A 15,733-nucleotide genomic window follows, 5' to 3' on the forward strand; every position below is an offset into this window, starting at 1 on the left:
ATTGTTTATCATCCCCGGGATACATGGACAAAATGTTTCATAGGATTTAACCTGAAAAAATATACGGCCCGGTAACGAACTCCTCGCGGACCGGCGGTTGCCGACCACTGCAGTAGTGCATTTCCTTCGACATCGTCAAAACATGTCCTTATTTACCACACCTAACCAGACAATCGTAATCGCTGTTAGCACTTGAATTATTTGAAAAGGCCACTGTAAAGATTCAGCATCAATAAAAAGGTAGAGCGACAGACACAAAAATTCACACTAGACAGGTTGGCTAAATTCCGGTAAGTGGTGCAACGGAAATATTTCAAAAGCAGTTGATGTAAGAAATGCTGACGGTTAGAGCTATTAGGGTTGGTCTGAGGTTTCATTACAATAATAATAACAACACTGAAATCAACCTAAAACCAGTTCTTTTGTTAAATTTAGTTCCTGACCCTGGTACAGTTTCACTGTAAATTTAAATAATTTCGCTCTTTACGCCCTCTATTGGTAATTAACAAACCTTTTCTAGTGTGAGTTCTTGCGTTAGTAGCTCTAATAGAGACATGTTAATACTTAATATTTTTACATTATAGTAGATGATGCCATATTTTTGGGCTAGATCGATATCCGCAGTAGTTTGTTGTAAGAAATACACAGTCTGATTTGAGTGTGCGGAAATTGTCAGCTAAGTGATCGGTCCTGGAATGCAAGTGTTTATTGATCCTCGCAGAAAAACATGGACTTAAACTATCGTCTGCCATAAGGCGATGTATAGCAGACGGTGCTTGACAATACAAAAATTGTAATGCTAACACAATAGTCACAGTCAATTTCTAAACAATTTAGTCCGCAACATTTATGTGGTTTTGCATGCGATTTGATTCAATATTGAACACATACATTTTCGAAACAATACAACTATTAAACGCATGCGCAGAAATGGAATTCACTAGGTTTGCGAAAAAGTCATTGTTATATGATAAAAAGTAGCTCGAGTCTGATTCTATAAAATCGTTTTTGTGATGTCAAGACGAAGATCAGCACTTTCGATAAAAGGCTTCATTTTCGGTCTTGTCTTATCATTTAAAGCAAGAACACAATAAGTTGCAAGTTACAAGTTGGGCCAAAACGCTTGCAACCAAAGTTTACATTACTGAGGTGCAGATCAAGATGATTCAGTGGATTCCAATTCAAAAACGGGATTTGCTCTTCCTGATGGAACGGATGAAAATTCTTCACTTAATTCCAGGTCTGTAGAGCTGGAATCTTCTTTGGTTTCGTTACTAGTATCCGTGGTGTCCTCTCTTATTACTGTCTTCTCGCAATCACCGGATGATCCGGACCGTTTTGCCTTTTCTCTCATTTTATCTATCACGTGCAACGACACCGTGCGGATTCTGTACATGGCTCTGCTGGTAAGAAACGCTGAGTCATCTTTCTCGTTGTCATTACGTCGGCGATTTCGGTAGCGAAAGAAGGCGACGAGCATTAGCCCCTCGGAAAGCTGAAAGACTGAGTAAAGCAGCGGAAAAATGAAGAAGCTTCCGATTAGCTGGTTGGGAAAGGCGACTTTTAGGATTGCACAACCAAGTTGACCATTCTGACATCCGCTCTCTATTGCCACCGTTCGACGATGAATGCTATCCAGTCTAGCACACGAAGCAAATAGAAATCCAAGACCATATCTGGAATAGTTAACCAAATGTTATTAAAGGTAAAACATTACAAATTTTATAAACTGCCATTTAGAAGAGAAGTTGTGTTTCTAAAATACATCGTATATTGCAGATGTCCTAACGGATAGTTGCTGTCGTCATCAGTGCCCCTTGCATGTACAATACGATGTATTCTTATACACACCTTCTCAGGCAGTTTGGATTTTATCAAGATGGTTTACTTTTTATGACGGTGTTTATTGTTTTGAAATTTACATCAAATGCTTCCTAAATGTCTGAAATAATGTGTTTTGGATCCTTAGTAAATCTTAGTAGCACAGCCCAGGGTAAAAAACATAGGTTTAGATCAGGGGTTCCCAACCTTTTTTGCTGCTCGTAACCCTTTGTCAGGTCCGAGCATTCTTCGTACCCCCAAAAAAATTCTGTTGGAATTTTTTAGATATATATAGCTAAATTACACTGCTTTTATAGCTAATTTAAACGTTAAACCGGTATTTCACGCAAAAATGATTACTTTTGTGTTTTGTTGTTTATTGTTGGCAACAAGTAAAAAAAGGATTGTTATGAGACAACAAGGCTTTTTACTAAATAACAACAATTATTTGTGCATAAGTTTTTTTTTTCAAAGCAAAGACCTTAATGACGTAATATCATTTACAATCCCAAAATAAAACTGAAAAGCTGATCTGTGGCCCAAGCATCTTCGTACCCCTTGATGTTCAATCTCGTACCCCCAAGGGGTACGAGTACCCCCAGTTGGGAACCCCTGGTTTAGATTGTATTTTAAGTTTCTACCCGACTAGTGGCATGAAGACGCAAAAGATCCACATCTCCTTGGGCATGTATCGCAAAAGGGTGTCTTCGTACAGCAAACCGGAAAGTATCGCCAGCGCAACAATGGTCATCGCTAGTAGAATCTTGCATGTCTGCACAAACCGAATACAACACAATAAACTTATTTTCTGTTTTTCAACTCCCCGCTGGCCATAACGCGATTTTCATTTACGATTGCAATGTTTTTCTGTTGATTGCCGGAAATCAGTTGTGATGATAACCTGGGTCAAAGTTTTAGCTATTGTGACGTAATGAATGATGTATGATATCACTAATTGCGTAAAAGGAAATTACGTTTCTCTACACCGGAAGTGTACATGATTTTGCCAATTGCATAAAAACGTTTGTTGTTCTAAGTTACAAAATTCAACAAAAAATCTATAAAATTAAAACCGTGGTGTTGACCCACTGAAGCTTGTTGTTACGCGGTATTGCTTTATGTAATTGGCAGTCGTATACAAACTCCAACATACAATCTTTCAAGATCTCCCAAATTAGATGGTTTGCAGGGACAAACCCAATTGCTACTTTAATACCACACAACCTTGATACAATGTTTCCTACTAACACAAGTTAAATAAAATTTGATGGGAAGCTTTTTAGTACAAAAACAACAACATTATTTTATGGTATGATGCTTTACCGTAACAATGTGTTTGGCGAGGTTTGGCCACTTCCAATTGATTCCAACACCTAAAGTAACAGGAAGCATCATCAGGATGAGCGACAGTATCACAGATGGATAGGGGATGAGATTTGCATAGTCGGTGTCAGCTGGCAACCAGTGGGATCCATACACGAACAGGTTAAAAGGAATGAACGCAAATGCCAGAACCGATGAACAGGCAGTCATCAGCATACTATGGGGAATAAAACATGTATGTTAAATATAGGAGTTTCACAACTATTTTTACATGTAACCTCTTTGGTTATATTTAATGTCATTGTTTACCTTTTCTCTTTACGTGCCTGCATATAGATGACTTAATCGTATTTGTTACTTTGTAGTGATTGTTAAAACATCTATATTGTACTGGCATTTTAAATATTTAATTTTATTCATTCTTTGTCACAAGTTTGTGCCCAGTGTTTTTAACTTTTTGAAACTTTAGAAAAACGTTGGGTCAAGGACTTTATTGAAATTACCAAGTTAAGCTCAGGTTTTCAAGCGTTATATGTCTTGGATTCGGTTTCGTGATCAGACGCTATTAAGTGGTAAAGATACGAACGTCAATCATTGTTAGTTACAAATTTAACATAACACCTCAGCACTTTATGTGACTTCACATGAAGTTGAGTAATTAACTGAGTTTGTTTAGTGTAAAAATGTGTGACCGGGTCACAGGAAATGCTGACTGCTCTTCATTCAACACTAATGGCATCAGATAAAAACCATTGCGGAAGTTAGCTGCTGGGAGAATTTTCTGCGTAATACTGTTTTTCCACTGTATGTGACGATTTTGTATAAATGTATAGAATCACGTTCATTTCAAACATAAACATAGATTTATAAATGTTAGACTATTATAATAGTTAAATTGGGTAATCTGTTTACGGGAACCAATTAGTTTTAAGCGCAACCGAAGTCACATCCAAATCAGACACTAAAATTAAACCTAATTTTTAAACTTTAACTTATACGACGTAAAACACTTCTGTATGGAAACAAAGATTTTCAAAATGAAATTTTATTGACAATATTTTGTGTCGTAATTAGGTTTTAAAATAAATAAGTTAAATCACCAAAACCATTAAAAGCACAAAAAATTATAATCTACCTGAGAGCAATATCCCCTTCAATCAGATAGGTGAGAATATTGGAAAGACTACCACCTGGAACGCTTGCTGTGATGAGAATAGTGACAGCAGCTACAGTGTGTATCTGAGCAGCTGAAGCAACACCGAAAACCAGCAGAGGCATAACAATAAACTGAGTAAAAGCAGCGATTCCAACGCCAACTGGTCGGCGAATATGATCTTTCAGAGTATGGATATCAACAGTAGAGCCTAAACACAATAAATCTGTGATTAAGTTTACATTGCAATAGAATTTGGACGGACTATTTCGACATTGAGGCACAAATTCAGCACTTGTTCATACAAAAGACAAAAACACTTACAAACCACATGCTAAACGGATTTTCAAAATTACTTGTAAGTTATGTGTGAGAGTAACTATTTTTTTACAAACCTTTAAAATGAAACTTGTTGAGATATATGTTTAGGTCGAGTAAAACGTTGTGTCACAGGCTTCATGTTGAGGTTTTTGTGGTTAAGAGTCAAAGCGGTTTGTCACAGAAGAAATACAAGTTTCGAAAAATGGTCACAATTTTGAGAAAGTTTGTTTTATGCAGTGGTGGGATTCAGCCGGTTGGCACCGGTTCTATAGAACAGTCTCACTAAATTTTATGAGATCAGCGAACCGGCTAGCATTACTGGTTGCTGTTAATGGACTTTTTGTAACAGAACCGGCTGAAAAATATGACTTTCGTGATAGAACCGGCTGACAAAAAATTTGAATCCCACCGCTGGTTTTATACGTTTTTGAGATATTTTGTGTTTTTCCAGTGCTAGGGAATATAGGCACAAACAAACCAGTCAAAAACTTTTGTTTTCATTGGTTTGTATTGCCAATATAGCATTTCTTTGTAACTCTAGCATCATGTCACATCTTAAACGCAATTGTTTTGATTGCTACAGCGCTTAGTCATGCGTTTGTTGACTTCTGTTGTTACCCCATCTCTTAGTGCTTCCAATTCATGCTCTTGTCTTGTTACGTCGTAAAAGACGATGACGTAATCTTTTTATTCTCACGTTACGTTTGTTTTGAGGATAGCTTTTCAAAGGGCTTGTGTAAGTGTTTGTATTTTGACCAGCTTGGTGTCCAAAGTCAATCAGTTTTTAACACAATTAAAAACAGTTTGCCATAGCTACAATAAAAGCGTTTAGAAAAACAAAATAATCACTGCATGGGCAGTTTGCCGCTTATTTCTCAAACCAACTGCATAATTACACTAACGTACGTGGAATTACATTCAAAACGATGTATAATTTACCCATTCCAAGCATGACTTCAATTAGAATGCAGATTGACAACCATTTGATAGCTGTGTCCATCGCTAATTTCTCTGGGTCGTTTGAGAAGTCGGTGATAGGTATTCCATCAGGTGTAAACCTCACTGTAACCCGTCCACTAATATTGGCTGAAGAAACACCGCCTAAACTTTGATTTGCTGTCACCATTTTCGTTTCAATTATATCAACAGCTTCTGCCGCCATGTTAGTGGCCTACACAAAAAGTCAAGGGTTCATACACAATCAACAAACGCCTGCAAAATTTAAATGAAAATAAGTCTCTGAAAAACAGAGCCTACATAAAATGTTCAAACTGCAACACCGTGTTTATAGACTTACATCTGATACAAACAACAGATTGTTCAGACAAGATATTCCACACTACATTATTGCTTATTATGAACGATATTTCCAAGCAATTTATCGCAGAAACATCTTTTTTTGCAACATCTATACACAAGCCATATAATGCAGGTGTACAGCTGTAAAAACCACACAGTTTTTTGTGTGTTGTAAACTCCGCATATGCATAACCAGTGGTCGGACATACTGAACTCATAACTAAAGCCTACGCAAAGTATATTAGTTTAATCTGCTCATCAAAATTGTTCTTCAAAGCTCCTGATTTAATAACCAACGCTATTGGCGTTCATCATATGAGGTCAGACTAATGGATTTTGCAGATATTGACACCGAATCCACAACAAAAAAAACAGCAACCTGACGACTTTACCAGCACTTCGCTACAGCACTGTGAGTGAATCATCATTCCGGCGTTGTAATGTATAAATATTATTCACTGATGCTCATGTCAGGAAGCGAACGCCGGCATCTCGCCTTACGTCACAAACTTAATTGCCCTGCCTTCAATCCGGTAAACCCACGGGCTACTAAGATTAGTGCCCCTTCCCTCCATGCTCAACAAATCTTTAAAAACAATACTACAATTTTTGATAGATTGCATAGGTATAGGCTACAGAGGTTTTTTATGGTTCGATATAAGCTACTAAATATATAACATTTTTCAAACAAGCTACATGGCAATCGAGCAAATAGCCATTCAGCTTTTTGTTTGTGCGATAGCAGGATGGTAAGTTACTTTGCGAACACTCAGAACACTTCTAAATTGAAAAGGTCGTTCGTCTGAGTGGGTACTTGCGACAATGGTCGCTTTGGCAAAAGTGTTGAACTTGAATTAGACTTTTAGAACGATCTCGTAAAGAAAAAGTCTTTGAGTGGTAAAATAATTTTATTATTTAGTATTAAAAAACTAAACAGTTTTAACTTCTCATCCATGCCCGAACCGACGAATTAAATTCTGCCGCCATCCACAATTAGGGAACTCCCCCGGAGTACCAAGACCTGCCATGAGTTCTTGACGAGAGAGACGGTATTGCGAGATTTTTTTGTGCACTGTGCGCATATTTTTGAATATAAACTGAGGCTACATAATTTGCATGATAAAATGTGAAAATGCCAAACTACGCATGTCCGAATGCACGCACATTGTGATGTGCATATGGTGAAAAATTGCAAATAAACGCCAGAACCCCTGTTGTGAACCAAGAGTAGCAAAGCAAACACTACTGCTTTTGTTCACCGTTTGTTATGATTTCTAGCAAACGTATGTAACTTCAAATGTTATGTTTTTAGTCTTAGTCTATTGTCCCATTAGATTGTTTTAAATTTGAAACCATGAGCTCAAAACGAACGAAGAGAAGAAAAACATATTCTCCCCGAAAAGTTGTGTCCTCCTCCCAACAGGAAGAAGCACTTGACCTTTCACAACCATGTGTATCCACAACTAATTCACCAGATGCTCAATCCAGCACCCAGAATGGCTTTGAAGCTGTTCCCGGGGACCCAAAAGACCTGGCGTCATATATTTTGCAAAATTCAGTGATTAATTTTGTTGAAACACCTCGGCTTCCTGAGGAGTATTACACTGAAATATCACATGTGAAGTTGAACACAAAGCAAGGAGAGGAAATGTTGTACAAGTGTAGAGGATGTGAAAAGAAGACCTACAGAAGTGCTGGTGGATTGAAAGCACATGTGGTAAATTGTCCAGACCTCCCGAAATCTGCATTCACTTGTGTTGTGTGCAATGAAAAGTTCCATGAACTGATATATGCTACAGACCACATCAAAGGTAATACTAAGTTGGTGCAACAATAGACCAATCTCATGTGTGTGGCAGTTCCCAATGAGATATCGGCTGTACAGAACCAACCATGTCCTGTGAGTATGTGCAGTGTGCACGACACTAAGTCCATGTGCAAGACCATTTTAATTGGCTACAATGCAAGAATAGCAAATATTTTTACAAAAAAACATCTCATGTGTGCATCTTCCACACTCTGCAGACTGGTTAATGATGCATTTAATGAAAGCTGTAATTATAATTCCTAAAAATTAACAAATGCCAATGTCATTTTCCTGTAAATAGAAGCAAAATATTTTAGAAAAGGGCAAAACTGACCATGCAGAACAATTTTGTTAGATTTTTAAATACTTTTCTCAGTGCACAAAGTCACGAGTTTGGTTAATGTGTTGATATTCCAATAATCATCATTACCAACACCTTCAACAAAGTGTAGTACATTTGGAAAAAGAAATGTATTTAGTCAATATGACTTGGTAAAACATTTTCTTAAGTTGCTTTTCCTACTATTAAGAAGCCTGGCATTTTAATCTATTGCAGATGTTCACATCACCCCTCACATAGGTGTTGCATTAGGACCTGGAAGACGTGCAGCAGCTTTGAGTCGAATGAAAATTAACAATTACGAATCAAGTAGTTTGGCCAGTGATGAAAAAACTGATGACTACTCTGCAACTGAAGATTTAGATTTTGCTGCTGTTATAAAGGAAGAACCCCCAGTATGTAACAAAGTTATTATGGGTCCCCTTACCTGATCACATATTGTTTTTGTCCGTATTTTTTTTTCTTTTTTCTGTCTAATGCTGGTTTGTTATATCTAATGCTGGTCAGTTAAGATGAACATAAATTCATAACTGGGATCAGCCATGAAGCGTCTATGCAGACCAGCGATCATGGTCAGGAAAGAGTGCTTCAAATTTATTCAAATTTACAAAGATGTTAGCTATTGATCCAAATCTTCCTGAAGTTTTACCCTAAATGGCCCAGCGGTTCACCCACAGTCCTCCAAAACGTAAAATTTTTAAAACGGCTGTAAGTACATGATCTGGGAGTTTGTTGGTTGGTGCAATGTATTCTAAATAATTTTCTAACTTTTAATTTGATTCACCTATTTTTCCAGTCCTTTAGGTCAGAAATGCAAGCCCACTATATGTGCTAAAACTTTTTACAAATTTGTTTGCAGTGGGTTGCCCATTCAGTGTTCAAAATTTTGCTCAATAGCCAAATGGTTACCATTACAGCCCATAATATATGTACACTGGAAAGCCAAAGAGAAGCAGATATTTTACTGCAAAATGAACTCAACTCAACCTTTGCTTATGCCAAAAAGAGGAATAAACAGAAACAGTCTGATAAATACCAAAACAGTTTGTGAAAAAACAAGAAACATAAACAAAGATAATTAGTTTAATATTGGAAAACTTCAGAATATTAACATTGAATAATATAAAAAATAAATGAACCTATTTTTCAGGAGCCTGATTTACCTATGCGAAAGAGAAACACTGACCGTGCCCCTTTGGTACAGGGAGCATCCAGCACATATTCGTATTTGCACATTCCTTTGGCAAATGCATATGAATGGACATACAACCGACTTAAAACTCTTGAAAGTGCCAACACTGCAAACAGCAAAATGGAAAATTCGTTGGTTTGTAAAACATCACTAACCGTGGACACTTTGTGTGATATGTTTCAATTCAATCCACGCTCACCACAGTTTGCCATTGATACAAAACTGCTGGACAAGCAATCAAAGCAAAAACACACAAACAAAACTGCAATATCAGGAACTGGCCAAAAATTCCAAACTCTTCGATTGTTCAAGGCTCTTCCTTGCAATAAGCATAAATCAAAAACATTTTTTACTGGTGCACCAGTCTGGAGCATGGCATGGTGTCCATATCCAACCAATGAGATTGAGCGGGATCAGGTATTAGCTCTCTGCTCACATTCCCAAGAGCATTTTGTGGATCCTGCTCAAACTTATGATGAGCCTGTATTGCTGCAGTTATGGAATTGTGGCCAACTGCCTGCATCAAGAACCTGTTGTGAGGTACAGTGGATTTATGTGTGTCAGACTAAAGCTAAAAAATTAAAATAATTGCTAAGTTACTATAATTTTGAAGTTACTATAATTATGACATTTTATGACAAAAATAAAAAAATTTGCTATAATTTTGACATTTTTTAATGGTTAAGATGAATATTTTCATACTGGGATCAGCCCTGAAGCGTCAATTTTTAATGGTAATTTAGGCTTATTAAATCTCCACTTTTAAACTTTGTACTACCTGATAATTTGGTTGGTCCTAATTCCAACTTGCACACTTTTTTTACAACAACCTGGATTAAGTATTTTTTTAAATAACTGTAGGTTTCAGTAAGGAAATCTGTAATAAAATGGTTAAAACTAGGCTAAATTGTATGAATGCTCAAAACAGACAACAAAACATTTGAAAATTTTAGCAGTTTAGGTTCTAAGCAATTTTTTATTACTAAATCTGTTTTTTGTTGTCAAGAATCCCTATTTGATCCAAGGTTTTGTCTTGGACGGTGGTCCTGTTTGGGATATGAAGTGGTGCCCATTTGGTGGTTTTATCCAATCAGATGGTGATGAAGTAGGGAGATTAGGAATTCTAGCCCTGGCCCTTGGCTCTGGTGTGATAAATATTGTGACAGTGCCCTTACTGCAGAAAAGTAAAGAATCAAAATCTAAAATGGAAAATATCAAAAGGTTTGTATTGTTGTTAATGGATGACTCTTTTTATGTCCTTGGATGACATAGTGTTGCGCTTTATGTGCCAAATCTTTTTTGACTTGTACGCATACAAAGTTTTTATAACTTGGTGCATTCCAAAAAAGAGAATGTTACTTTACAATTGACAGTAAATTTGTTTGTTTGTTTTATTAGATTGAAACCCTCCCTGGTTTTATGGCCTCTTGCTGGTAAAAGTTTATTGTATGGTCAATGCTTTTCTGTGTCATGGTCAGTAAATGATGGATGCAAGTTTATTGCCGGGGGTTTTGCATCTGGTCATGTCGCAATATGGGATGTAAATACAGAATCAAAGTTTCTAAAAACCAAGGAAAATGAAGGTGAGTTTTCATGCAAAATTAAATATATATCATACTCTTTATGCTTGGTAAAAAGCTTAAATTTTAGGACATATTATGTAAAGTTTTAATTCGAAGAAAAATTATTTCTGTATATCAGGTGAAAATTTTGTCTTGGAACCATGCATTTTTGTAGCAACTTGTAGTTGTCCAAAATCCCTACAAGTAGTGTTGTTTTATTTAGAAACCATCACTTTACTTCCTTTTGTTTCATTTCGTGCCCACTCTAAGCCAGTCAAGGGAATAGCATGGTGTCCATTTAACACCTACATACTTGCTACTGCTGCTGCTGACAAACTATTAAAACTGTGGGATCGAAGAAGACCTGAATGTGATTTAAAGGTGAATCATATTAACGTCAACTCAATGGACTTCAGTTTGACTGCATTGATAATATTACATGTGACACTTCCCAACCTCAAAGAGCACTTTAAGGGTTTGCTGCTGGGATGCAATGACAAATGTATTTTACAAAAACAAATATTTCGCATCAAGGCTACACTGTAGTCACAACACTCTATAGTAGTATAAGAACGGACATGAAAGTTTAAATTAAATTAGTTTTTTGGTGCAACATCAGCATTTGCAATGATATACTCTGTGGCCATAGGCGCCGAACACGGGTATGCCGGGTATGCGTGGCATACCCGGACGAAAAACTCGGGTATGCCGCATACCCGAGAATCGGACCAACGTTAGTCATGCGTTGTTGCTTTGTAAAATTATTTCGACTAATACGTAACATACGCAAATGATTTCAATCGAGGTTATTGTCTCACAACCATTAAATTGTTCGCATTCATTAAAGTTGTGAAACGTATTCGAGAAGCATCGGAATTTAAACATTAAAGAGTGGTAAATAGCACAACAAAGGTATTGGCGCTGTCCTATGGTAGAAACGCCGCTGCCCCGGGTATTTTGTCACCAACCACGTGAACCGAAAAAAATTTTTCAACCGAAAAAAAAACAATTAACACCCAATATTACGTCACAAACGTAAGGTTGGTACTTAGCCTACAAAAATTAACGTTGTCGAAAGTTTCAGGCAGGTCAGAACATCGTTGAAACAAAGTACACTGAACTTTAAAATTAATTATGCGTCACATACAACTCACTGCGTTAAATATGCGACACGTTGTAAACGAAACAAGCGACGTTAAAACGAACATTGTCAATGCTAGGCCAGAAGTGTGCGCGCTTTGTTGCGTGAAAACTAAGCATTTTTGTTATAGTTGTTACGGAGAAGATAAATGTTAAACATTAAAGTAATTTGCGACGCACGGCAAAGTATGTTAGGTGACAGTCGAACTAAATCTTTTCTATCTTTATTGTTTTGCCTACCCGTAATTTCGGCAAATAGGTCGTTAAATTGCAACAGTAGCAAAAGGGCCTGCGGTGGAATTACGTTGTGTAAAGCTTATATACTGCAACTTTAATGGATTCTTACCATATGCATCAGCAGAAAATATATTTGGCATTATATGACGTCATTTTGTGACGTCATATAATACGGCATACCCGTAAAAAATTCAATGTCGGCGCCTATGTCTGTGGCAGTAGTACTTATTGGCTGCATACCAAAATGCTGATTGTCACATTAAAATTTTTAGTACATATTTGATGAACACAATCTCGTAGTTTCCTATGTGTTTGCAAAAAGCATTGGGAGGGATGTGGCATTATGTTATGGTATAAAGTGAAAAGGTTGAGAACCACTGTGGTGCATGACTGCATGGTATGTACTTGGGATGCAATCACATCCGCTTTATGACATAGATGCAACCTTTTGGGCTTCCCCCATGATTCTTGTATATTCAGTGGATGTTGCTTAAGCACAAAGGAAAATACTTTTACTAGCATAAATTGCCAAAGCCGTTTCCAAATTTTTAAAATGTAAAATACTGACCCAAAGAATGTTTTTATTTCAACCAATTTTTTGCGCGAATTGTTTGGACATTTTATTTTAGTTCACATCAAATTTAAACTTGTTTATGTAGCTCTCTAATTGCACAGTTGGCAAAATTTGCTGCAATTGACATCTGGGTGTAAAATTCAAAAATTTTGGTGAAGGTTTTGAGTGAAAATACTGCTGTTGTTTTTCTGCAGGATAACCTTGCCCCTCGAACAAGCATCATCAATGAAATTTGTTGGCCACATTTGGACAATGGAGTTTACCTGGCTACAGACTCAAGTTTTGCGAACCCTCATTCACATGGATGTTTGTGGGCAAGTTTTAAGCAAGCCAACTCAATGCAAAGCATTTTCCCTACCAAGGTTTGTTTCACTTTTGCACTAGAATCTAGAACCATTGTGAATGTAGCTATTCCTAAAACAGAAAACTTAAAAATAAAGGTTGTTATAGCACTAAAACAAAAGTTTTGTAAAATTGTCGAATTTAAATCTAAAATATATTTTTGAAAACTATATTAGTGTGAATTTTGGAAGTGTTACACAATGGTACTGCTGTATGTTTTTTTACCATGTCCAGAATATGTAAATATACATATATTGAAGTGAAATGTCTCATTTTATAGTATGTGGTATATGTGAACCTCATAAACATTATCCTACAACATTATCTTGAAATTTCCCAGGCTTGTTGCTTCACTGTTACCCACAGTGACTGGCTCCATGGCGCCGCTGGTGGCGATGCATCGGGAAACGCGATGGTGATGACTTGCAATAACTGGAATCGAAACAACCACTTTGTTAAAAAATCGCCTCGAATGTTGTTGTTTCAATCCATTCCGCTGTGGAATGACCAGCTACCAACTACCGGTGATGCTGAACAGGTATTGGCATCAGCTTGGACCAGTGTTTTATGTAAGCACTGTGACTAGGACGCCAGGTTGCTGTAAGAGATCTGCATGCGTGCCGTGAAATATACTATCTTGAGTTTATGACAAAATACAGGTGTGCATGACAACACTAGATCTCCATTTTTTAGCTTTTTGTTGCCGAAAGCAGTCTTATACACCCGCATTGAAGAGATGCAACTAATTTTTTAACAGCGTTTTGAGTTTTTAGCCCGCAAATGCCACTTTTACTTTACCGTTAATTTGCTTTAACCTGTAGAAGGCCTGGCGTACTAAATTTTTTACATAAGTATGCCGTGATCGCTGGTCTGCATTGACGCTTCTGGGCTGATCCCAGCTATTCATGAATGTCTTATTTGCTTTTTGTTTAAACATATCAGGCCGAAGCAACACATTCGCCGCAGAATGACGACACCTACGATTACAAACTTTTATTCCACGATTCTGACATGACTGGAAACTTGTCGAGCTGGGAAAACAGATCAGCCCACAAAAAAATTAGGTTTGTATTCAATACGATACAGGTTGATGCAACCAAATACAATTAACTTCTGCCGTTCATAAAAGCGATAAACTTATTTTCAAATCTCCGTGTAATTTTGGCATGAAGATAGTTATTTTACTTGTCTAATAGTTTTTTTGTTTGTTAATAGTTTTGTTATTTTTCTGTAGTTTATTATTTTTCTGTGGTTTTATTCACTGTTTCATACCGGAACGGAACGGAACGTTATACCGGAACGAAATAAATAATTTTTGGCTCACATACCGGAACAAAATATCGAAATAAAAATTATTCAAAATACCGGAACGGAACAAAATACCGGTATTTTTTATTCCGGTATTTCGTTCTGAACATTTGACATGAAACAGTTGCTAAATATTTCGCGCCGGTAAACTGTGATAAAAATTGAAGCTCCAACAATTTACATTCGTTTGACCATTATTGACAAATGTTATGTGACGTAACAACTACCGACAATAATTCCTATTCGTTGCAACTTTCTTTCTTTTTTTCGCTAAATAATTGTAAAGACCACTAAGAAATGTTCGTTTGTTAAGATCGAAATCCCGAAAAATACCGTTATAAATTTATTTCGGTCAGACCGGAACGAAATGAAAATAACGGTCCAGAACGAAATAACGAAATAAATAATTTGCTCAGAACGAATAACGTTATTTGGTTTCGTTCCGTTCCGGTATGAAACACTGGTTTTATTTATGAATTTATAAACCCTGTCTAAAATTAAGCTTAATGTAAAACGTCTGAATATGGGTATGGAGTCTATAGCGAAAAATTCGAAACTTGACTTTGACATTGAAAGCAAATTTCTCAGAACTTACGAAGATTTTGCCGATGAGGTCTACCGCCCTCAAGTGTCGGGAGTACAAAAGATGCGGTGGAATCCGAACAAATCTTCTTTCACGTGGATTGCCAGTGGAACCCACTCTGGTCTTGTCCGGTTACATTGTGTATCGGGGATGATCTCCAGTGAAGTGGAGGAATTTCGGTTGTGTTGCAGTGACGATGGTTGCACCTGAACGTGTTGTAACTTTAAACCGGTATTTTGCCCTGTCAGTTTTGAACTGGGATGTTTTTTTTTACAAATGAAACCAAGTAAATAAACCGAACTCACTTGTTAGTTGTATTTTTTGGAGATTGTAATGAGTGCTTTCTGGTGTGAGCACAAGAAAGACAATACCCAGTGTATCATTACGATCATGCGAAATACATCGGTCTTTACTGTGTTTTGTCAATACTTTCAGTCTATTGGTAAAAGAGTAAACGCTAGGACACATTGTTGAACAAAAATATCAGGGGTTGCACCAAAGGGAACAAATCAATTCTACACTTTTTATCCACTCTACTGTCAACAGCAATGTTACCGGTTTACTTGTGCAGCAAATTATGTCCTTGTAACAATAACCATTGGAAGAATGCTTCTTCTGAAGGGAACGTAATGCTGTAAAAAGTTGATGTCGACATTATTATGAAAATCACCAGCCCAGAACCCTTCAGGCAGCGAAACCAGGTGCTGAAACGTTTTAAGCTATCGTTACCT

General features: G+C 36.9%; 2 protein-coding genes across 2 annotated transcripts; one reads left to right on the plus strand and one right to left on the minus strand.

Moving 5' to 3' along the window:
- Positions 1 to 691: 691 nt before the first annotated feature.
- LOC145222779 (hepatic sodium/bile acid cotransporter-like) lies at positions 692 to 5,854 on the minus strand. Its single transcript, XM_080088983.1, has 5 exons — positions 5,558 to 5,854; positions 4,280 to 4,508; positions 3,145 to 3,361; positions 2,463 to 2,593; positions 692 to 1,676 (listed from the first exon to the last, which is right to left on the minus strand). The coding sequence occupies exons 1-5, from the start codon at positions 5,778 to 5,780 to the stop codon at positions 1,157 to 1,159; spliced, it is 1,320 nt and encodes a 439-aa protein (XP_079945109.1). The 5' UTR covers positions 5,781 to 5,854; the 3' UTR covers positions 692 to 1,156.
- A 1,348-nt stretch (positions 5,855 to 7,202) lies between these two features.
- On the plus strand, positions 7,203 to 15,419 carry LOC145222772 (general transcription factor 3C polypeptide 2-like). The gene is made up of 10 exons (XM_080088972.1): positions 7,203 to 7,728; positions 8,281 to 8,459; positions 9,215 to 9,796; positions 10,263 to 10,477; positions 10,655 to 10,839; positions 11,042 to 11,199; positions 12,964 to 13,131; positions 13,452 to 13,649; positions 14,054 to 14,175; positions 15,008 to 15,419. Exons 1-10 carry the CDS (start codon positions 7,272 to 7,274, stop codon positions 15,210 to 15,212), a joined length of 2,469 nt encoding a protein of 822 aa, XP_079945098.1. The 5' UTR covers positions 7,203 to 7,271; the 3' UTR covers positions 15,213 to 15,419.
- The last annotated feature ends 314 nt before the right edge of the window (positions 15,420 to 15,733 follow it).

Source organism: Phallusia mammillata, chromosome 4 (assembly GCF_965637545.1).
Source record: "Phallusia mammillata chromosome 4, kaPhaMamm4.hap1.1, whole genome shotgun sequence".
NCBI classification, from domain to species: Eukaryota; Metazoa; Chordata; class Ascidiacea; order Phlebobranchia; family Ascidiidae; genus Phallusia; species Phallusia mammillata.